We start from the raw sequence: 24,591 nt of genomic DNA, 5'->3' as shown, positions 1-24,591 counted from the left end.
AAAATTAATTCAAAATTAATTATTTCACACTCTCCTAGACCTCTTCCCTTTCATTCATGGCACAGTGTTACCATACTCTAGTACAAAGAAAGTAACTGTCAGCACTAAATAAATTACATAGAATTTCATATTATTTGACAGATACAAGTTAATATTTTATTAAATAAAAACAGTACTCAACCAAAATTTGACTGCTGCAAATGGAAAATTAGTCTGAGTGTACAATTCTAAGGTAATTATTGGTCATTTCAAATGATTTTTCCCCTACTATATAATGCAGATTCTACTTCCCGGTAAAATAAGAAATACACTGGCAAGAAATTTAAGGGACATGTTTTATTTCATAGCTTTCCGCAAGCAAAACTGCTTTGATACAAAATGAGTTCAATGATACATTGCTACCATCCAATCAAGCAAAGAAAACCTCACATTTACATGAACGCACTTTATATTGCGTTTTTACAGTAAGTAGTTTTAATATCCATAATGTGTCTGGCCTCATTTAAAGCAATGGCACAGAAACGCTGCAAAATATTGGAGTATTTTATGACTGGCAAGTGCTTAAGTAATTTTCTGTGAGTTCTCCGAAAGATGCAGCATACATAATTGTAGTGTGAATGTGTTTTTGTACTCCTTCATAAGTCTGACATACGTCCTTTAGTGTTTGTTTAGCTAGCTCAACATGAGTAATTGTGTCTTTTGGCTTTTTATGTTTTAACGAAAAATCATGAGGTATCCTTTCCTGTTAACTAATGATGGAGTGATAGGCCTATTTGACTGAGGCTGTAGAGCCGTAACTGTACATTCAGTACACTGCACGTTTGGGAATTGTTCATTGTACTTTCTACACATCACTGTGTACAACTGTTAGTTTACAATAAAACTCTTTCCCCCTTCACAGAGGATATGTCAAAAACAAACAAAATCTGACAAAAATTATACACATAAAATAAAAAGACAAATACACAAATAAGGCCATCTGCAGAATTAAAAACCCACCTCTTGCAGTATTTCACAATAATTTCTACATAATATTTTACATCTTACAAACTTAAATATTGAATGCACAAGGCAAAGACCTTTACGGAGCAGATCACATTATCTCTTAGAGGATTTGTCCAATTTGCTGACCGGTGGCCTCCTTTGGGGAGTTGGAATTTTGGAAGGTTTGGCTGACGCTGGCCGAGAACCTGCTCGTGGCTGTGGTCTGCTTGCGCTAGGAACAGTCTCTGACATGTCTGAACACACAGACTGGATTTCTGAAATGTCAAAGTCAGATGCATCACTGCCTCGGCGGCTACTTGACCTACTGCCCGCCTTGCTTCCTGCTCGGCTTCCAGGTCTACTTGGAGTCCTTCTGGTATCTGAAAGGAGAGGGGAAAGATGTCTGTCGGCATTAGGAGTGAGATTTATTGGGTGTTTTCACTTAGGACCTTAAACATGTCATATGGAAACTCTGGAAACCCCACTGGCAACAGGAAATGAGGTCAGGGTGCAGCCCTCAGGGAAAATGCACAGTGTCTGCTCCTCCCCTGTGCTCTAGCACTCCTATATGGACACTTGCATGGCTGGCACCTTGCAGTGAGGAAATGACCACAGGACAACCATTCTTCTATTTGTAAGAGGGGAATCTTTCTGAAAATGGTGCTGTGGCTTACATGTGACTCACTGGTGAAATTCTTTGACCTGTGATATGAAAAAGGTCAAACTAGACAGTCCAAATTGTCCTGGCCTGAAAATCTAGGAGTCTATAAAACAATGCTATGTCTCCTAATAAAGAGAAAGGAATGTGTGATTAAATGTGGAGGGGTAATAACTCAGCAGCTAGCTTTTCCCATATAAACTATTATCCTGGCAGCATCTATTGGCTCATTAGTCTTGCTTTATACCATAGACTAATTGCCAAACCCTGGCTTTTTAAGTGTTTCCCAATCTAGATGTGGTTGGTTTCTGACTGCTACAGGCTCATCAGAAATTTCACCTGGGCAATATGGATACCACAAAAAAATGTTCACCCATTAAAAAATTTGGGCCTCTTTTTTGAGGTATGTATTAAGCACTAGACGAATTGTAAACTGCTTCTTCACTCCAAGGATATCCACAGTTATAAAACACAATGCACTACTTGTATCTGGGGAAAAAAACAAGCAATAAACCATGCAGTTTATTCATGCGGTTTAAAAGGACTTCTTTCTCTCCAGTGGAAGAATGGAGAAATCAGTGTACATCAGGCCTGGCAAAATAAAATCACGCTTATTCATTACATGCATATGATTTGTGTCAGTGCAGTTCATGTGCCAGGTGGAAAAATCTCAAGAAGAATCTTAAATGGAATAAAGTTATACAGAGTAAGTTTCATTTGATTCAAACATTAACAGATCTGGCCTACTGCAAATACAAAGAAAGCCTGGTTTAACATATGCATCAGACTATTTCTTTTTGAAAATGTTAACAGCTAAAAATATAGGAACCATTTGGGAAAGATTCTCCAGTCCTTTCAGGTCCACTTTGTACACTGTAACTGCTCATAGCAGGTGGAGGGTCTGTTGTCTCCTAAATTAACCATCCAACCTCATCTCTTGCAGAGAGGTGCACTAGGTACAGCAGCAGAGTGGAACAGAGCTCAGCTACTCCTATTTATTGACCAGTGTAATATCCCTGATGGCCCTTCCACCCATGGCGTAAGTTGCAGCTGGGGGCCACAGCTACATCTTTGATAGCCAGCCACTCTCTGATGCATCTGAGTTCTTCAAAGATTTAAAATCTGCTCTTTTGCTTTTTAAATGTTTCCTTGCGGACCATTATAAGCTGCAGGTGGTGCAATTCACAGATTAGCACAAATGTGCACATGACACAGAGAAATCTGAGTTTAGCTCCAAGTATTCTCCCCAATGGTGGTAACCCATGCAGTGTGCATCATACCAAGCACTAAGATCAAAGCACTCACCTGCAAACTGAGCTCTAACTCTGGTAGCTGCTGTTGATATTAGGCTGTTGTCTTCTCCAGAGTGGAAACCTTTTCCTGACAGATATCCTGGAAGTCTCAGTTTACTCCCTTGTATTGGTGTTCCCTATATAAGACAAACACAATTGTTTCATCTGTCATCACTAAGATGTGCTGAGTGGCTCTGAATGTGGAATTCTTTCATCATCCTCAGAACACATACGCCAAATGAAAAGTCTTGCTGACATCATCAGAGATGTGTTTAGCAATAAGAATAATTTAAATAATTTATTTTATTATTTAGTGCCTAAAGTGGTCGAGCTATAAAATCATTCAGTGTACTTAGCATCAACATTACAATATTCTTTACTTATGTATCAAAGTGTTTAAAAAAATGACGCTATTACCATTTTAATTAGCTTACCACATTAGGTTAGTTGAGGGTACAGTACTTAGCATATTACTAGAGAGAAGCAGCTTTGTTTTAGGTGACTATCTGGCCTAAACGATCTGCCCACCAATATAAGTGTGGAACACTCTCGTTTGCATTGAAAGGTTTAAGTGTGAGAAGCACAGACTTTTGAAAATTTGAAAATCCCCAAACTACCATAGTTTGAAACTCTTTGCACCAGAGCTGAAGAAAATGTGAGACGCTAATTTAGTTTTAAAATGATTGTTATGGTTTTCCCTAGTGGCTGGTGTGATATGCATGTGCAGATTTTAGTAAATATGGAGAAGACTGTTTGATTGGATGGATTATTCAAGTTGTGCCCTATCTCCTTCTGAATAAATAAAGTAAACTCCATCTGGGGCAGGACACCAACAGGAGAGTTACTGCAGGGCCCCTACTAGTTCAGGGTCTAGAAAACAAACAATACAAGAATATGAATGGAAACATGCTGAACAACTTAGGGCCACAACAACCCCACCCCCAGCAAAAAAAAAAACATTTTGAATCAGTCAACATAAAAAGACTAACCCACCAAAACAGGCTAAAGATGTAGCCTAGGTCACTATAAATGCCTGAGAAATGCATGGCATCCTTCATTCACTTGTACTGCAGCAAGCTCAAAAGCACTGGGGTTTGAAACATTAATTTAAAAAAAAATAATTGAAATGTAGGCAGCCCATGGACCAGCTGGGCGCTTAAGTAATGGCCATTACAGCTCTGTCCCAGACACACCACTGGCTGTGAAGACATCTTGCATCCCATTACTCCAACAGGGAGAACTCTACCAGCCCTACAGAACAGACAACTTGACACCCATCCTGGAAGACTGCAGGGACACTATCCTTCAGAAATAAAGTAATACCTGTCTGTGGAGTTTTTCCAGCCACTGCTAGTGTAAGTTCTTAAGTTAATGCCATGGATTCTCATTTGATTGCAAATTCACCAAAAACATGACTTTTCATTGGTCTTCTTTTACTACAAATTCGTTTCCACAGCTGTGGTTTTAATTACCATCAATTAACCTTATATGGATAGTCAGTTAACAACTAAGGCACCAAAGAAAATGAAAGCAAAGGTATTAGAAATTAACGTTTGTTTAAACTCTGCACTATGAGTAAATCTTTTAATATTTTACAGCATTAAACCTAAATGTGAAAGTAAAATATAATACTGCACAAGGAGTGAATGAAAAGGCTCTTTATGTACTCGATGTATCACTGAGCAAAGCCATACAGAGTTATGTGAATTTAGCATTGAAAAGTGCCATGCTGACAGCAGGTCACTGAAGTCTTCTATTTTTGTCTGGAACAGATGCACCAGAGACTGGTAGTTCAAACTTCCCCACACTAACCCATCGACGTGCCTTAACCCTGACCTAGAATGACAACTTTTAGGGGTGAGAGGACAATTTGGTGTCAGAGTCAATTGCAGTCTCTACATGGACATCAATTGGCATCGGATGTGGTATTTAGGCTCCATGCCCATTCAAACCTTGGTCCCTCCAGTCTGATGGCCAACCTGGGTGTTAATTACTATAGTGTTAATGGTATTTTTTATAATGTGCACAGGAAATGAGATCATCAATCTCATTTTTCATGTCGCCAAACTGTGATCTCATTATAGCCAGTGTGAGTCATTACTATCGTAATCTGAATTCCAGATGGTGAAAGGATTTAATTATCAGTCTTGTATACCATCCTGCTCACAATGGAGTGGCAGTCAGCAACTTCATTCTGCAGATTATAATTTATTAATCTGATGTCTGCATAGTATGAACACAGTACACAATAAACACAGAGGAAACAATTTTGGGAAAGGACTTCATGAAACGCCATCTATAAACTGAAATGAAAAGTAGGGGGATTTTTCTAAATGCCATAATTGTGACTGGTATCATATTCATTTTCACTTTATAGCTTAATTTTTTTATACTTTAAAGATACACTGATCAAATTTCTTGCATCTGGTCAAAGAATCATAGGAAGAAGTTTCCATAAGACTCTAATGTACTTAACACAATAAATAAAAGATCAATTAAAGTTTAGAAAAAAGGATATAAAATATTTGCGAGAGGTCTAAAAAGAGAGTGTATTAATATGCAAGGTACAGTGCAGCTGTGCAAAGAACGGTAATGACTGTTAGTGAGCTCATAGTTGTAGCAAAGGAAGTTCATTAGACTAGAATGTCTGTCCTTACTGTACCTCTGCAGATGACCCTTGATAGTCTGAGGACTCTGCTGGTTTAGGAGTTGACGTTTTGCTGTTTGTCAACCATGGTTTACCATAATTGCGTGTTAAAGGATGGGGTGTCTGTATGAAACAATGGCAAATCAAAAATATGAAGGACAGTAGATGGAAAACAATGTCGTAGAGAGGAATATCCAGGGTACAAAGACCAAATGTTACAGTTAATATCAAAAGGAAATCAAAACAAAGCAGAAAGAGTTGATGACAAAATCTGTAAAAAGAGGAGGTATGATTCATTCCTGAAATGCAGTGCAGAGGTGCATATTTGCACCTTCAAAACACATTCTCTGTTTGCTGATTGGCTCAGATGGCATCATAAATATAAGGGCGTCTTTTCCAATGCTGGAAAAAGCAGCAAGTCTGAGAACACCAGTGAAAGTACTCTTCAGGAAAAAGATGAAGACAGGTCATACCTTGGGTGTGCTTGTAGCAACTACTTGTGGTGAAGCTCCCTGGCCAGCCTGACTTGATACAGAAGTAGACCTGTTGGGAGATGCACCCCTTGAAGAAGGTCGTGATCTACGACCTCTTGGTCGGAAAGGAGCCACGTTCTGACTAGCAGCATCTGCCATAATGAACTTTTCACGCAGCTCCATGTTTGTCCTCCCTTTGGCTGCAGCACATCAAAGAGAAGGGGCAAGACATCAGCCATGCAGATCAATCACGTCTGTTTGTTACCTCATTTGTCATGCCATCTCCAGCACAATATACCAACAAATAAAATGCATTACTGTGTAATGCATTCATTATGGTCACACGATGGTGCATATGAAAGAACATGCTTATTCTAGTATCTTAGGCCAGCAGGAAGGAGCCACTGTCAAAGGAAGTCAGCATGATAATGGAATGCTCAACATGCTAAGTCATTGTGAACCAACTATTAGCACAAAGACACAACCTGATGACTTGCTTGACTAACACTAGTACTATTCATAAAAAAATAAGGCTTGCTTGGATAATCCAGGAAAAATTGCAAAGTACAAATGGCAGGAAAGCAGCAAATATATGTATTCTAAATTATGAATTATGGTATTTTGGCAACATGCAATGACTAACATAAACCCCATACCAAAATGAGCTAATTGATAGCTAAGCACTCACAAAGATATATAGGTGCACATGAGAGAACATTCCACAAGAATCAGGTGCATAGCATGTTAGTATTTTTATCGAATCAGCATGAATGATACTTGTTTTGGAAACACTTTTCAAGAGTGTCAAAAAAAATTAGACAGTAACGCAGTAGCCCACACAGAAAAATGTTAAGCCAAATGTGATAAGTTAAACATATTGTCAAAGCAAAAGAGGAAAAAGAAAGGAAAAGAAAAAGAGTAGGAGAGCCAAAGAGAGAGAGAGAGAGAGAGAGAGAGAGGTTTGCCAACCTATGGTAGGCTGAGTGGTAATTGAAGAGTTTGATTCCGAACGTAACATTTTACTCCCATGATGATGAACTAGAAAAAATGACATAGGATATGGATCACATTAAAGAAAATTGTTAGCAGGAGAAGAAATTAAGTACAGTAATTGCATAGGCAAGAGGCTCAGAACACCAAGCCTAAAAGACAGAACTGAGAGTAAATGCTCTCTATATATTCCTAAGCAAGCTCTCAAGGTTCTCCTAAGCAAAAAACAGTGCTGGACTAGACTTAGCTGCAATGACACGTACCCTTGTGCAAGAAAGTTGCTGCTCTACCAACATAAGACAACAAGAAGTCCTGTGGCATCTTATACACCAACAGAAAATTTGGAGCATAAGCTTTCATAGGCAAAGACCCACTTCTCCAGATGCATGGGGGGGTCAGAGGAGGATTCAAAGAGGGGGTCTCAGTAAAGGTGGGGGGCAGAGCTGACAAGGCCTACACAGTCATGGTGGAAATGGCCCATTATCGGCTGTTAATGTGGAGTAGTGAACATCAAGAGAGGAGAAATCAAGTCAGTTAAGTCAGGGGGGATACGGTCAGTTGCTAATGTGGAGGTGTGAACATCAATAGCAGAAAAACTGCTTTTGTAATGGGCCAAACACTCCCAGTCTCTGGTCAATCCTTGGTTGATGGAATCATTGCTATTGATGGTCACACCTCCTCATTAGCATCTGACAATGGGCCACATCTCCCCTGATGAACTGACTTGTTTTTTCTTCTCTTGATGTTCACTACTCCATACTAACTGCTGATCATGGGCCATTTCCACCCTGACTGAATATACCTTAGCAGCTCTGGCCCTCCCCTTTACTGAGACCTCCTCTTTAAATCCCCTTCTCACACCCTCAACTCACACATCTGACAAAGAGGGTCTTTACCCACAAAAGCTTATACTCCAAAATATCTGTTAGTCTATAAGGTGCCAGAGGACTTCTTGTTGGTTTTAAAGACACAGACTAACATGGCTACCCCTCTGATACTTGTCAACGTAAGACAGTAACATAAGATTAATCTGTTTTGTGTAGTTCTCAGACATTTTAAACTGTATATAATGAGAACATTATGAAATATGCAGTGTGTGAGCAGCTACTGCAAGAGACTAAGGCTTAAGGAGGGGTTTGAACCTGCTCCACTGAAGTCAATGACAGCTTTATCATTGACTTCAACAGGCATTGTAAGTTAAGCACATGATTATCCCAAGGCGTTCAAGATACACATACTTTAAGGTATGCATTTACTTAAACATCTTGCTCAACTGGGGCCCTGGCACAATTAGACCTACAGCAGGAGTTACACAGAGGTCATTTCACACACAAATACTAATTATGGAGCAAGATAGGCAGGACTAGTATTAGCTCTTTGTGGGGAAGTAATAAAGAATTTTAATCATCAGATGTTGATTAATTACAATAACAGTTACAGTGAAGGTTTGCTCTAAGCTGTGCACAGCTGCCTAATAAGCCCCACAGAGGGGCTCATGGCTGCCGTGCACAGAGCTGCCATGGCTGGAAGAAAGGCCTGCTCCTGTGGGTCCAGCAGGGAGCTGCCGTGGCTGGGGGAGAGGTGCACTCCTCCGGCTCCAGCAGTAGAGCTGGATTAAGAAAGGGGTTTTAAGGGCTGCAGCCTCTAAAGCCTCTGATGAGGAGAGGAGGGAGCTCAGAACCCTGCCACTCCTCCCCCATAGCCAGGCTGGCACTGTGCCACCGTGAGCATTGGGAGGCTCTGCCCCCACTGGTCATGATTGCATCCTGTTAATGATTTCGCTGTCCATTCTAAAACAACCTTCTTACATACCCCTGCAAGGATCATTTTTCACTAAGAATTCATCCAGTGCCATCCAGCCACCTCCGACACGAACCATCACCGTACTTCGCAAGATGCGAACAAGACGCAGCTGTTGAGAGTCACCAAACTGTAACAAGATTAAATAAAACGTCAACATTTTCAAGAGTTCAACACACATAAAAATGTGCATTTTAGTAATTATGGGTTAAAATAATCCAGTCAAAATTTCTGCTTTAAGTTCTGATCATTAGTAAAGTTTGAAAACATGATTGTTTACGAAAATTGTCATTGGTGTTAGGATTTCAAGTTGAATGCCACTGCTTTAATCCAAGAAAATATGGCAGGACTGTGAAAAAGGCTGCCAGCCTTAACTTTATGCTTCATTCTTGGGATTTTGTCTCATTTTGTGAAAACAGCAAAATTAGTAAAACAGTAATTGGTTATGTTCTCCATTTGTGGGAATTATTTAGCATTAAAACTTTCACTGAACTCTCTTTGCCATAGCAGGAATACAGTTTTCAAAGATATGAAACTTTTAGCAAAACAAGTGTGGAAAAACTGTTAAAATAAAAGCTTGGTGGGCTAGAATTTCCCCCCTCTGGGGGGAGCTGTGCATTCCTTTACTCATCAGCTGAGCAAAGGAACATCTTACAGAGCTCTAAGCCACCCCCTCCCTGCTCCGGCTGGGTGAAGGTGGTGTTGCTAGTCAAAAAGGGGCTGTGACCTGGGGTCATTATATTGGCTCCTTGGGGCAATTGGAAATTAACACAAATTAGACCAATCCATGCACCCTCATGACTCATACGAACACAAAGATGGCTTAAAGTCACCTTCCCACTCCTCACAGGAACAGCCATACTCAGCCAGACCAAAAGTCCATTTTGCCAATCATCCTGTCTTCTGACATGGGCCAATGTCAGGTGGCCCAGAGGGAATGAAGAGTGCAGGTAATTACCAAGAGATCTACTCCCTGTCACCCTTTCCCAGCTTCTGGCAAACAGAGTTAGGGACATCATCCCTGCCCATCCTGGATCTTTCCTCCATGAATTCATTTAGCTCTTTTTCGAATCCTCTTCCTGGATGGGCTGACAGCTTATTCTGCACTGCAGAAAACTGGGTCTACAGTGTAGCATGCAGAATGTTCAGTGTAGTTTGAATGTAATGCCTTCGAAACATCGCAGAATCCTCTGCACCTCAATGAATCACATTTGATTTGAGTCAGCAGTGACCAAAATATCTCCCCTTCTCCATATTTGGTAGCCTGTGTGAAGACAGCAGGTTGCTTTGATCCATTTCCTACCAATGTCCACATAAAATAATGTCACCTTCACAACTGGCACATCTGCCGGCAGTCTCTGCAGCAAAGGCATTCTGTTGGCATGATAGTAAAATAAGCCTTAACCTCAGAACAGGTTTAAAGCATTTTTGTTTAGTTAAGGGATCATTGTGGAGAGGCTGGTATGACTGCAACAATATTATATACTTATGCAGAAAGCAGAAGAGACTTTGTTTTCCACTGTTACCCATCCAAAACCTTCAACAAGATCTACATTAACTCAATACTGAAAACTTGCTGAAGGATCCCACAGTCTCACACAAATGGACCAGAGGGATTCAGTGCTTTTGTAGCTCACGGCATGCAGAACCTCACTGAAGTCAATCATAGTCAAATGCATACATCTTGGGTAGCATCTGACTGCTGGAAAAACGATACCTACTTGATCTGGTGAAGGGATGACAACACGTCAAAGCCAAATCACACAAATGTGCTCCTTACTTGTTAAAAGAACTTTGGTATTGCTTAAGCAAAGTAGGCAAGAGTAAGGGCAGAAGGAATATTACTTCTGGGAACCAAACAAAAGGAAGGCTTGCAAGCTTAATTTAATTAGTAAAGAAAATTGTATTCTAAATGAGCTAAATGCATGTTTAAATGAGCTCTCTGTGAAGATTTTTTAAATACCTTTAAAATAAGGAACCACCTTTTTAGATATGTAAATCAATGAAATAGCATGCAGCCCACAGATCTGCAGTAACTACTTTGTTTCACCTATTAAGGAGGAGGTTGCATTTTGGTTCATTGGTTAGCCTTTAAGATGCCTTTTTTAAACAGTTTAATACCCCATTTACGCTCTGCTTTGCAGCCAGACTCAGGCTTGGCTGATTTCTTGAAACTTGTTTATACTGCAGCTTATTCAGCTAGCATGTCTGCAGCAAAATAGCACAACTTCCAATGCACTGCTTCCATAATGGTCCCATTCCACATTTTTATAAAAATATTTTGGACATAGCCATTCTTTGGTCAATAACTTGAAATGAGAGAAACAAGCAGTTTAATAAATGGATGTATAGGTTATGCAGTGTCAATAAAGAAAGAAATCTGCTCTTGGTTATAGCTGAGTAAATCCATCTGTACCAGAACAGAATTTGGCCAACTTCCTTGATAGCCTTTGCTGAAGTAATCATCTGTAGCTTGTTTCAGCAACAACCTTCAGTTAACCACAATAAATACTCTATTTTTTCTTTCTCAGACACAGGATGAGCATAGTTTTCAAATAGCCTTTTTGAATCAAGGATCTCTCTTTCTATATATTAACTCATTTTAAGAAGCTAGGACAGAATTAAGTCAGCAAAGGTAGCAGCTGAAGGTGAGCACATGATATGCTATCTCTGCCAGCAACATTTTACAAGCCAATGCAAAATTACCATTTCAGTAGTGCCTTTAGCATTAGAATCTTCATATAGTTGCCTTTCCAAAAACATGAATAAGATTCTAGGGGTACAGTTAGTAATAGAAAATTTCATGTATTTACTAGGTGGACAGACTGATTCTATATTATAGCAGATTGTTCTTCAGTGTCCACCCTCGTAACAAATGATCCAATTACTGTTGCATGGCACTTTTGCAACCAGAGATACCGAGGATCAAACTGACAAGCTAGAAGTATTCTTAGACAAAAGTACTTTACATCATAGCATTGATATGGTATTTGGTTTTAAAAATATTATTGATGGGGGAATAGAAGTAGTTCAGATTTGAACTTTAAGTTTATTCTGTCAGCTCAATCCACAAAGTTTTGTATTAAAAATATATAATATAAATTGTGAACAGATTCTTAATCAATGTGTTTGGTTTCTAATTTAAATGCACTGTGATTTTTCAAGGATTCTAAAATTGGAATGGTAATAAGTGACGAAGTAATATTACAGAAATTTTTGCTATCCATTATCTGGTTCCCATAAGAGTAATATTTTAATAACACAAAAGGGAAAACAAAAAGAGAGAGAGAGATCCTAAAACCAGGAACACTTTATAGTATTTACAGAAACACCACAGCTGACAAATAATGAATTAGGTGAGGTTGAAAGCATGGCCATTGCAAGCTCAAATGACTATGTATTAGAAAAAAAATAGAAACTTTAAAACACATTCCACTGGTTTATACCTGATTTCCCAGGAAGAACTGATATGAAATGAAAAACAGAAGAAAGACACAATTAGTTTAACAAGAAATTCTTTTCATGACTCAAGAACACATGCAAACTAGCACACACATTGAAACTTCTAAACAAAGGATCTAGTTTAGAGATGTGCAGGTAATTAGCTATCCAGAGTATGAACACAGAAATATATGTTAGTTCTTTGCTACCTTCCTGTTCCTTTTTGCTTTCCTTTCAAAATAATCTGAAGATATTTGATAATATCTGCCTTAGCCCAATACTGAGCACCTCATTTGAAAACATTCTGGTTTTTGAACGTGAGTGTAACAAATGACTTTCTCTGCAGCATTGCAGATTCATTTCAGGTCCCTGAACTATTTTTGGGATACCTGGCACATTTCCTGTCTAGATACCAGACGATGGTACAATATTGTGGAATAAAGTAACAAGAGGAGATAAGAAGGATAAAATTATTTGACCAAATACATTCCCAGTATAATAAAGTCCCACATTTTTAATCTGAATCTCTTTGGAAAATCCATTTTTACTCAGGCGTAAATATTGAGAAAGATGGTTTATTGTAGGTTCAGTGGAAAGTTAAAATATATTATTAGTCTATATTTTTAACAAAAATTTCTGATGTCAGGTTTAATGAAGGCAAAACTACCTATTTTCCTGGTAGACTTTGAGCAAACGTTAAGTTTATGATAAAAGTTGCTGTAACTGAATGTAGCCCAAATGCTCCCACAGTCCTGTTCCCTGGAGAATGTTTGGAGTAAAAAGAACCATGGATACGGTATGAAGACTTACCCTGTACTTGTTATCCCCAATCTGCTCCACCTGGAATCGCTTTGCGCATTTACATTTAGCTACCTGTCTTGTAACCTGCCAAAATCAGCATTGGAATAATTATTTTAATGCTAATTATCACATTTCTGAAATCTTAAGTAAATTGGAAGAATTCCAAATTACATAGGAAGGAAAATAAAACTAACAACACTATTAAGTATGTGATTCCAATCGACTATATTAATTATGTGAAAATTATAACTACAGGGTTTACCTCATCTTCAATTTTGTCAGCATCCGTAAGGGGCTTGTATGCATCCTTGTTTGGATGAAGTGCTGCTACAAATTCATAGTAGTCAATGTATCCATCACCATCTCTGTCAAAGATATCGGCCACTGCACTCATTTCAAGTCGGCTGGTAGGGAATTCTGTAAGCCAAAAACATCACCAGAAAGCAAACCTTATAGAGTCTCACTCTCATTCAAGTGATAGGATTTATCACAAATGTCAAAGATTGTTAGGCGTTAATGGCAGGTAATGTACACTAAAACACAAAGTACCCCACAGGAAAACAAATCTCTGAAAAGAGGTGGTGTGTCTCTGATGCTGACTACATTACGAATAATAATGAAGACACTACATAACTCCTCACTTAAAACTGCCCCCATTAAAGTTGTTGCATTACTAAGTTGTTGTTCTATTCAAGAACATCCTTGTTTAAAGCTGTGCAATGTTCTAATGCCCTTCAGCTCCTTCCCCCACCATATCGCACCTGCCAGGAGGTCCTGCAGAGCAGCTCACCTGCCCCCGCAGGCCTCCCACCCCTCACAATCCATGGTTATGGATGTGCAGGGAGGCTGGGAGAAGGGGTGGAGGGAATTGAGGATGGGGGTGGTGGAAGGTCTGGAATAGGAGAGAAAGAGGCAGGGTGGGGTGTGAAGGGTTGAAACCTTGGGAAAATAATAATAATCAGCCTGTGGCAGAACTGGGGGTCAAGCTCCACCTGATGGTTTGAAAATTTGGCAACTGTGGCTCCAAAAGCTTAGAGCTGTCTCCAGCTCTGCAGGGACCCAGAGGCCCAGTGCCTCTGCACTGTGTCCTGAGCATACCATGCAACATGGCAGACTGGTTCCCTTAGGAGACAACTGGTCTTTCCAACACCCTGGGTGGTGGTGGGGCATTCAGCGTTTAACTGAAGCAAAACCAATTGGTTCTGGACCATGAAATCTTATGCCCAAATATATGTATTAAGTCTTTAATGTGCCACAGGACTTCTTGTTTTAGCTGAAACAGAGTACTGGAGCAAATGCGTGTGATCTGCTGCTCAAATGCCAGCAGACACATCCCCATCAGGTGCCGGGACAGGATGCAGCATAGTGGCTCTTCCCAGCACCTTTTTTGTTAAAAGAGAGCTGGTATTCAGCCGGCTCCCTGGGCCGCCGAAGTGCCAGTACTCAACACCAGCACAAAAAAAGCACCGCCTCTTCCTTTGTGTGGCTGCTTGCTTGCTTTGACTGGCTCTCGTGTCAAGACCAAACCCACAGAGCTTGCACGGGGAGGACTCTAGAAGCCTACAAGTGGTGGTGCTGTTGGCCCATAGCCCCATCAGAGCTCTGGGGCCAGAGGATATTCACTTACCTAGTCACAGTTGTGAGTCAAACCACATATGATGTCTTTTGTCAGATAAAGTAAGTCCACCCCTGTTTACATTAATTGTTATTGTAAAACAGGATTTGCTTAACATTGTTTCACTTAAAGTAGTATTTTTCAGGAGTATAATGACAACATTTAGTGAGGAGTCACTGTAGTGCATTTTGGCAGAGAAGCCCAGTACTGAATGTGCTTAGCAACAGATGGAACTTTGAAAAAGCTGTCAAATTCTACAGTGCTGTAACATGCTTGACCTCAGATGCGCAAAGAATATCACCAAGTAATAAGTCAAGTTGTGACTGGCGCAAGGTCATATAAGAAATTAAAGGGAGAGAGATCCCATCCATAGGATGAACTGGGGCAGCTACCCCAGGCCCTGCAGTGGCTGCTCCAACCATCCTATGTAGGAGAGGGACAGGGGGTTACCTGGAGCTGAAGGCTGGGTGCAGTGGAGGCAGCATGGGTAACATCTTCTTCACTCTGCACTCACCATGCAGACAACTGGAGCGGCAGCTTGCTCCACCCTGCTGCACTGTGCCGTGCTGCTCTCCTGACACACTGTGCCTCCAGTTCCTGCCATCTGCAGAAAAGCCAGGTGCAGCAGGCTGGGAGAACAGCACAGTGGAGCAGGCTGCTGCTCCTGCCACCTGCATTATGACTGAGGGAGTGGGAGGGGAGGGGAGAGGAGGCAACCGCTGCTGCCTCTGTCATGCTCAGCCCTTGAACCCACGTAATCCCCGGGCCCCATTGCCTCATGGAGGTGGTAAAAGGATAGGGCAGGGCTGGGGTGAGTCAGAGCCTGTAGTGTGGGGAGGTTTTCTCAGGCCCTGCGCCTGGGGCACTAGGGTGGATGCAGTTCTGACCAGGTGCTGTCAGAAAGAACAGAACCCTAACCCTCTGACACAAAAATCTCAAATCTCTGTCACCTGAGCAAAAGGTGTTAGGAGTGGTAGGATCTTATCCTTTGTGTGAGCCAGTCACTGGAGGGAGACATGATCACACACACTAACCAGTATATTACATGCAAAGCACAGAGGAGCAAAAATCTGTCATAATCTGACTCGCTCAGAAAAGGAGTGGCTCAAGGTTAGCAATGTTTCCAAGTAAAAGAATTATTGTCACTTTGCATTTATCTCAGAGTGATAATGTCTTTTAAGGTAAAACTCATCTATTCCCATGCAAAGACTTACCTCACATACAATATGTTGCCAATGTATTAGATGCACCTCTTAATCTCATCAGTAACTTAATTTTGAACTTACTTGAAGAAAGAATTCCGTCAATAAATTCCTGCCTCGTTATCTTTCCATCCTGATCTTTATCAATTCTCCTAAAGAAGTCCATCACTCGAGATTTCTTATGGTTCATCCACCGCATATACTTTTTTCGCCAGACATCAAAATCGAAGTTGGCAAATTCCCTCAGCTTGAGGAAAGATAGATGAGAGCCATTTTTCAAGTTTAAATGAACTGTTTACAATATAAGTAAGTGAGGTCACATCAGCATGATTTTGAACAACTGTCTCTTTATAATGTCTGCCTTTCTACTGGAATGGTTTGATTATATTCACTATTAAAATAGTACTAGCTGCTTTCTGCATGCACATTTTAGATCCTCTAAAGAGGATGTAGAGAGTCTTGCAAAACAAGGAGCAATGTTCTCAAGTTACAGAGGGGGAGGTGTAGGTTGGATATCGGGAAAAACAATTTCAACAGGAGGGTGGTGAAGCACTAGAATGTGTTACTGAGAGAGGTGGTGGAATCTCCATCCCTAGAGATTTTTAAGTCCCAGCTTGACAAAGTCCTCACTGGGATGATTTAGATAGGGTATGGGGCTGGACTCAGTGACCTCCTGAGGTCCCTTCCAGCCTTAGGATTCTAGGTTTCCATCTAACTATACATCATATAACAAAATTGTAAGACTGGCATTACTACAGCTTTGTCACAGGAAATGTAGGGTTAATCAAAAATATACTTTGTATATAATATATATGCTGTGAGCTAACCTCTTCCAGTCTATCCAAAGCATCATTCAATTTTCTTCTTCTTTCCAAGGCCAGAAGCCAGACTTGCTGCCATTTGCTGACTAATAGGTTTACCCTTGGATTCTTGGTTTCAATTTGTGCCTGTGCTCCTGATGGATACATGCCTGCTGTTGGGGAACGTTTTCCTAATAAAAAATAAAAGCTAGCATAAGCTTATTTTTCTCCATGTCCCAACCAATTTAAAACACAGCATTTTTCATGTGACTGATGGTCAAGCTCTTTAAAAAGATTCCTTTCTGCAACAAATAATGAGCCAAATCCTGGTTCCATTGTAATTAATGGAAGCTTTGCCATTTCCAGAGTAAAAACAACATGATGGTTAACACACCTGACCTTCCATTAACAGTTTTACCTGCAAACTGGCACCAGCACAGAAAAATATACTGCCACTCTAAGTGAGGTCTGAGAGAGCATTCCAGAACAAACTGCCTCATTTGGGTGGCACAGGTAGAGATACAAAAAGTTATACCATTTCCTCACTTAAGGGTTGACATTACATGAAACTAAGTTGTGAGACCCTGGAAAAATCCAAGTTATTTCATGCAGGATAGGAGAAGGGAAGCTCATATGGTGGTGCTCTTCACAGACAATAGTACTGTATTGTGGAGCTAGATTTTATCTTTTGGATGAGTTAGTAAATAAAACAAGCAGCCCACCTTAACCTGCTAAAGACTGTTCAAGATCTCTTGGAACTTTATGCAAGAGTGGGAGTGTTAAAACACAACAAAATTAAAAAAAATGAGTGAAATTTTTATGTACATCTTAATTTAGCCTTTAATCCCATTTCCAAAATTTGTCACGCAGAGTGATCTGCACTGTGAAAATGGTCATACGTTGGCACTTACTTGGCTTATATATACGCCTTGAAGATGGCAATTCAATTTTTGAGTTTACAAAAATGTACTGTTAGCACAGAAAAGTACAATATATGCAAAAGCTACTATGTATCTAGTACTAAATGTACTAGTATCAGATCATGAAAATCACCAAAATGTGAATGAAGCACAAATACTGGCATGTCTCATTATTTTAATCGATAAATACTGGAATTCTGCAATTCTTCTTCCAAAGGAATAACACATTTCTCCTGTGTGAAAACGGAAAGCTACCTGGATCATTTGTAACAATTACTTGTATAAGGTTAAGAGATATTCAAGTCTTATTGTAGAGAAATAAAAATAATTCACTCTATTTTTTGGGACGGAATCAGTACAAATTACAGTGGATGTCATGTTTGTGTTGTTAAGCATTGGCACAATTAGCTGAAAACTCTTACCAAGCAGACATGTTCCTCTCTGCAAAATACATACCGTAAAGTAGTTAGGAAAGCCAGTAGAGAAGTAAGTTCACCTTGTACAGTAAGCTCTTTGATACCCAGCAACCCTGGGACCATGAGGTGACCAGATATTCAAATATTCTGGTTAATAGAGAGCTGCTGGGGAGGGGCACCAGCAGTGGCCAGGGGATCCCCCATAAGAGAATTCAGCTCCACACACCTGCCAGTACCAGCTCCAGCTCAACTGCTGCCCCCTTCCCCTTTTGGTGGGAATAGCAGGAGCCACTTGCAGGGCAGAGGACATCGCTGTGCAGATGCCACAAGGTGTGAGGAGCCTGGCGAGCTCCTGCTTGGCACCCCAGGACTCTCAGAGGCAAAAAAAAAGAAAGTCACGTTTGCCAGTGTTATGCTGGTTATCTTAGAGCTCTGGTTGATCAAATAGTGAATAAAGAAGAGTTTACTGTATATATGAGCCTGTTCTGACAGTAACAGTACCCAACTGTATCAATTTATAAGAAACCCACAATTTATATTGGAAGAGCAGTGGTACATCTGACCTCCACAACAGATTCCATTACTTACTTCCTGCTCTCCCTTTATCTAGCACAGGAATATGAGACTGTATTGGAGAGGGTTCAGCTGCCTTCCTTTTGTAGGTCTTTGTCACTTTATCCACATCAGGCTGTTTTCTGGTCATTTCCTCCATAAAATTCTGCAATTAAATGGCAGCTGCCTTAATTATCAATGGTCAAGAGTAGTTGACAAGAGAAATAAAGAATTAGAATGCCAAGTACCAGACAGGGCAACTACTTGTCAGGGAAATTACAGTAGGAGACACAAGAGACATTCTCTCTCACTAAAATAATCCTCGCGTTGCAATTAAATATAAAATAAGTATTTTGCATCTAAGAAATGACACCAATATGAACTTCTACCTACATTATGGAAGAACTGCTAAAGGAAGTCTAGGGTTAAAAATACATAGCCACATTTGGCTGCACTGTGGTGAGATATGCAGAAGACACCGAATTCAAGAGAAGTGCCAGGTCCACCGCTATCCAGATTAACAGACAACAGCTCAGAGGAGAGTCAGTTAAGAGCTGACATAATACCAGGAGGGCTACTCACTGCAAGAGCAGGTCTCAGCCATTATGTAAAACATGTTTTGAAATTCACTTAGCGAAGCAAACAATAATATGGTGGTTCTAGGCAGCAATGCTGCCTGGTATGTTGGGTGTTTTTTCAGTGTAGTGTCCTTATTCTTATTGCATGTTTTGAAAACATCACTGCATTTCCATTTGCTTGCTTTACTGCATACAGGCTGGAAGCAGTTGTAGGGAATATGCAATGGGGTATCTGGAAACTGGACCATCAAACATAGAGTAAATAACTACAACAGCTCACATTACATAGCAAATCTAAGATACATATATCCATTTGAAATCCTTAATATATGTTTCATACTTTTCATGCCTTACCTGATGTTCAGCTATGAGAGCTTTAACATCCTCAATCTCCTGGGGGATGACCTCTTTATCTTTTTCACTAAGAGTAGTCTCTGCCCACTGCAACCAGGACAATAAGGCTTCCAACAATTCCTGCTTAGCAATAAGACCAGCCAAGGCTCCTGCCAATCTCTGCTGATGTTGCTTTGCCCATGCCAATACCTTGATAAAAAGTGAATCCATGAAAATTTCCACATCTGGTACACTTCTTTTGAAAGTACTGACTTGCTTTTATCCGAGAGCTCCCATCCTGATTTAAACATGTGTCAGGATTATCAAAGCTGCTGAGCACCTGGAGTTCCCAGTTCAAGCATATTTCATCAGCAACATTAATTATCAGGCCTAGTTAAACGTCTACAACTTCCAGTGTCGTCTTGCAGCAAATTAAGCACTCAATCCTACATACATTTGTTCACATGAATAGTCAAACAGAGGTCACTGTAAATACTAGGATAAGTCAATCATATAAAATCGTATCTCCATTTTTGAGCACTCTGGAAGCTGTATTTGGCTACTATTTCTTTTTTTTTTTGTACCATAAATGCAGACACAAAACTTCACCTTCAGAAAATGTACAGGTATACTCCAGAAATATATGGAGAATACATCCCCATTAGGATTTACCACGTCACTGCAGTCCAAACTACATGGGTATGACATGTAGAGCTATGACATGTAGAGCATAGTACTCCAAGTATCCCCTTTAGACCCTGATGGAATAAACTAAAAGCTACCTAGTTTGAGTTATTGATGCCCTATTTTGTGGCCTCCGAGATGTTACTGAACAATTTGGAAATCAACAATGGATTCATGAAAGCGTTTTAAGAATATATTGGAATTCAGTAGCCTCTAGCTTGATTATTTGTGAGCAACAAATAACAGTCTACTTTATATACACCCCGCTTGTTTTTTTTTTAAATAATCATATAGTAACACTTCTGTTATCAGACACTCAGTTCACCAGAATGCTCAATTAACCTGCATTTCTGATATCTATCAATACAAACCATCAGTCTCGTAACCGGGACTCATATAGTGTGCACAATATTGTGCAAATTGCCTATTCTGCACTCTGCATTTATGCAAAAGAGGCAGAAGAAAAATAAGCAAGCTGAAATCAGGGACATAGTCTAAAACGCAGCTTCCAGGGTGTGTCACAGGGTCATCACAGCTTCAGCCCAATCTGCTACACCTACTTCTACAATGATAACTGATGTTAATCATGATGACCCTGATGAACTGCAAGATCCCAAAGTGCCGCCTTAATCTTTAAAGAAACACTAAATTATGTTCAGTATACTTTCAGCGTTAAGTGTATTTTTAGTGATCTGGGTGTACGCCAGGCACTGCCCATAGTGACCTACAGTGTCATAAGATAAGCAATGGTACAGAAAACTTCACATATGGACACCAGAGCACTTCAAGAAACCAACCACTCTGCAGTGCATTACTACTAGTGGATTGGTGAGTATTTTATTTTTTAATTTATTCATTTCATTGCATTCTAATTCCTTGAAAATTAGCATTCTGTTGATAAGTATAACTCTTAGTTAGCCCAAATACTTGATTTACCGGAACCCCCTTTCTCTCAAATTTGTTGGTTAACAAATTTTTTTACTGTAGGCTTTCCCTTGATGCTTTGAATTTGCTGGGGAGAAATGGAGTGGCATTTTCCTTAAAAAAGGCTGACAAGCTGCTATAGTTATTATTTTACTTCTCAAAAATAGAATAAAGCATGGCCTCTTCACATTTATCAGCTTGGGTCTTTTAAATAGTTTTGCCCTCAACAGCTGGCTCATTTCCTCCAGCAAAACAGCTGAAACTATCAAAGACTGCCTGTTACTATGGAGGCCACATGAAACATACTGACCTCTTCAAATCTTGCTCTGATTATTGTTATCCAGTGCTTAATGGTAGTGATGGAGTCTGGGTGGCAGATAGCCAGGATGGCTTCACCCATACCTGTTGCTTTATTTAATTCTGCCTTTTTGTCTTCCAGCTTCCTCATGAATTCCTAAAGCAGAAACAATTATTTAAGTTAGATGCTGGCACCAGCTGAAAGAAAAGTCTGAGTAACTTAAATGAGTGCTAGCCAAAACTGGAAGGTTAAAGTCCTCCACTGGATCATTCAAAGCCTGAACTGATTCAGTGGGCAGGAGGGAAAAGTAGAAGAGGAAACATGTTCAATTCTTCTAAAAAAGGGTTGAGAGAGAGAGAAGGTGGGTGAGGTAGTATCTTTCACTCAATTGACTTCTGATAAAAAAGCAGTCAAGTAGCACTTTAAAGACTAACAAAACAATTTATTAGGCGATGAGCTTTCGTTGGACAGACCCACTTCTTCAGATCATAGCCATACCAAGAAACAAAACAGACATCAAAGAACTCCTAACTCACAAACCTGTCAGCCAGCACTTTAATGGAGTGGGCCATTCTGTTAATGACCTGAAAGTCTGTTTTACTGAAAAGGAACTTTAACAATCATTTACAGAGGGAGTCCTCAGAACTGTCATTTATGTTCAAATTTGACACATTGATGCATGGTTTGAACGAGGACAGCAATTACCTGGCCCAATATAAAGGACGCTTTTACATACTTTTGTATCTAACTCTTAACTTCTCCACCCCATACCTCACTCCTGCTGCCCTTCTGCTCTTCTGATTTGCCAAGCTTGATAACAATTTTTCCGATTTGTCAGCCTGGATAACAATTTTTGGACCTCTGCTTTATATATAGAGTCTGTTCTGATATGGCTATGATCTGAAGAAGTGGGTCTGTCCCATGAAAGCTCATCGCCTAATAAATTATTTTGTTACTCTTTAAAGTGCTACTTGACTCCTTTTTTGTTTTGATAGAATACAGACTAACATGGCTATCTCTCCGTCACTATTTGACTTCCAACAGTGGGAGAGACAAATTTTCCAGCCAGGCAGAGCTCTTCTTCTGATCTCGGAAAACATCAGTGCTGTAAGGCCTGGAGCTTAAATTCATAACATTGCTGCACACTAAAAATCCTGACCTAAAGACATTAGACTTATACGTTATTACAGCAAGTACCCACTAATCCCCCTTTTTGTCCTATGAGTGCCAGCGTGTTTATGGGCCACTTCCCCTTGCACGGTCCTTTAGAAAACATGCTAATTACTAATTTAGACTTCCTATCATAGAATTGGAAGGGACCTTGAGAGGTCATCGAATCCAGCCCTCTGCACTCACAGCAGGACCTATCACTGTCCTGGACAGACTTTTTTTTTGACCTGCCCCAGACCCTTGAAAGACCTCCTCCTTACAACCCAGGGTTTAAAAGGCCAATGCTCTAACCACTGAGCTATCCCTCCCCCAAAGGATATGCTAAACTTATAGCTAAACTTTCTGTTGGACCTCACATTTATGTGAGAGATTCTGCATGCCTTTCCCAGACCTGAAGAAGAGTTCTGTAGAGCTCAAAAGCTTGTCTCTCTCTCTCCAGCACAAGCTGAGCCTTACCCATTACCTTACCCACTTCCTCTCTAATATCCTGGGAACAACACTCTACAGCAACACTGCAATCATGAACTGGTAAGAATCATCACCCAACCCCCTGTTTAATCAAAAATTCAATTCATAATTTAAAATAAAGACAAAATCTATTACACATAAAGAACTAAAATTAAGATTTCATATATATGACATACACACACCTGCATGCGCACGCGCGCGCACACACACTCAACTCTTTAGTATTGCAAATGTGTTGTATTATGTTTGCAATCTATATGACCCTATTAAAAATTGTACCACTTTATAATATAGCAAATGTGCCATGGTTGAAATTGCTACTAGAAAATTTACAGAAGAGCTAGCTTCTTTATCAATGCTAATACTACAATATATCTAGCTATAAGCTCCTGAACAGATGCTGGAGGCACAAACTATAAATAACCAGACAGCAGAACTGGTTGGGAGTTTTCCATGCAAATAATTCTTCAATGGAAAATGCCTTTTCTCTAAAACTCAAATTTTCTTTGTCAGAAAATTTTGATTTTTTCCACCCGGAAAATGGAAACGATGGCTCCAGGACTGCCTAGATCACTGGTTCCCAACTCTTCAGCATCATGCCCCACCTTTTGACTTTTGAGAGACATTCATGTCCCTGACCCCTTCTTTACCATCATCCAGCCCCCTGTTTAATCAAAAATTCAATTCATAATTTAAAATAAACACAAAAACTTGATATAATAATGTTATTTAAAATTAAAAATAAGCATGAATAGTTTTTCTTGGCCTAAAAATTTAATAAAAATGTAATTTAGCTTCAGAAACAGTAGAAACAAAATACATTTAATGTGAAGGATGCTGCTGCTTTTTCTTCACAAGCTGGGAAACTCTAGGTTTGAAAAATGCAAGTGTACAATGCACATTGTTTTTGATATCCAGTCGATTTCTTTGTTTCATTTTTAATGTGAGTAAACTTGAAAGCTTTTTTCACAGGGGTATATTTACAAAAATGGAAGAATGCTACGTAGCACTTCTTCCCCAACTTTCAAGTACATTGGGAAATATTTTATCCAAAATTCCTCCAAGCTTGAGTTTTCAAAATTCTTTTGCACTTGAATCATATTTTATTTTGAATGCTTGTTCGTGCAATACTTCTGGCAATGTATCGACAACATCGAATGGATTGCACACTAATTTATAAATGGGGTTGGGTTGCCAGAGAAGTTGTCTGGAAAATAGCAGATAGCAGACTCAATGGAGCAGTGCTGCCCCGCCCTGAGCTGTGCACCATCTGCCAGAGCCTTAGTGTTCCCCCTCAGTCCCAGGACCCCTTACCTCCTGCTGGACCTTGACCCCTGCTGAGCCGACAGCAGCCCAGCCACAGGCTGTGACGGCTGGTTCCAGCCCCATGTTAGGCATGGCCTGGTCCCATGGGTACCAGCTTCACCCTGAATGGGTTTCTGGCATGGTCCCAGAGCTGCAGGCATGGCACGGCCTTGCAGAGACCAGCTGCAACCCTGGCTAGGGTGCTGGACACTGTGCCGACCCCATCACAGCCCAGAGGCC

General features: G+C 40.2%; 1 protein-coding gene across 15 annotated transcripts in view; it reads right to left on the bottom strand.

The window, feature by feature from the left end:
* Positions 1-321: 321 nt before the first annotated feature.
* Positions 322-24,591, bottom strand: part of DST (dystonin) — a 483,110-nt gene continuing 458,840 nt past the window's right edge. For 10 of the 15 annotated variants that reach the window (XM_074991114.1, XM_074991115.1, XM_074991118.1 and 7 more), the window contains 14 exons: positions 21,421-21,564; positions 19,524-19,712; positions 18,628-18,757; positions 16,731-16,894; positions 15,988-16,150; positions 13,349-13,503; positions 13,096-13,170; positions 12,291-12,308; positions 8,857-8,974; positions 7,024-7,092; positions 6,055-6,254; positions 5,597-5,704; positions 2,948-3,071; positions 322-1,364 (listed from right to left, as the gene is read on the bottom strand). In XM_074991114.1, the coding sequence (XP_074847215.1) occupies positions 1,099-1,364; positions 2,948-3,071; positions 5,597-5,704; positions 6,055-6,254; positions 7,024-7,092; positions 8,857-8,974; positions 12,291-12,308; positions 13,096-13,170; positions 13,349-13,503; positions 15,988-16,150; positions 16,731-16,894; positions 18,628-18,757; positions 19,524-19,712; positions 21,421-21,564 (1,923 nt within the window). In that variant the 3' untranslated portion in view covers positions 322-1,098. The remainder of the gene's footprint in view (positions 1,365-2,947; positions 3,072-5,596; positions 5,705-6,054; positions 6,255-7,023; positions 7,093-8,856; positions 8,975-12,290; positions 12,309-13,095; positions 13,171-13,348; positions 13,504-15,987; positions 16,151-16,730; positions 16,895-18,627; positions 18,758-19,523; positions 19,713-21,420; positions 21,565-24,591) is intronic. The other 5 variants (XM_074991129.1, XM_074991124.1, XM_074991126.1 and 2 more) reach the window with 2 other exon arrangements.

The sequence above is a fragment of the Carettochelys insculpta genome, chromosome 3, assembly GCF_033958435.1.
Source record: "Carettochelys insculpta isolate YL-2023 chromosome 3, ASM3395843v1, whole genome shotgun sequence".
NCBI lineage: Eukaryota > Metazoa > Chordata > Testudines > Carettochelyidae > Carettochelys > Carettochelys insculpta.
This window is presented reverse-complemented; position numbering and strand designations above follow the sequence as displayed.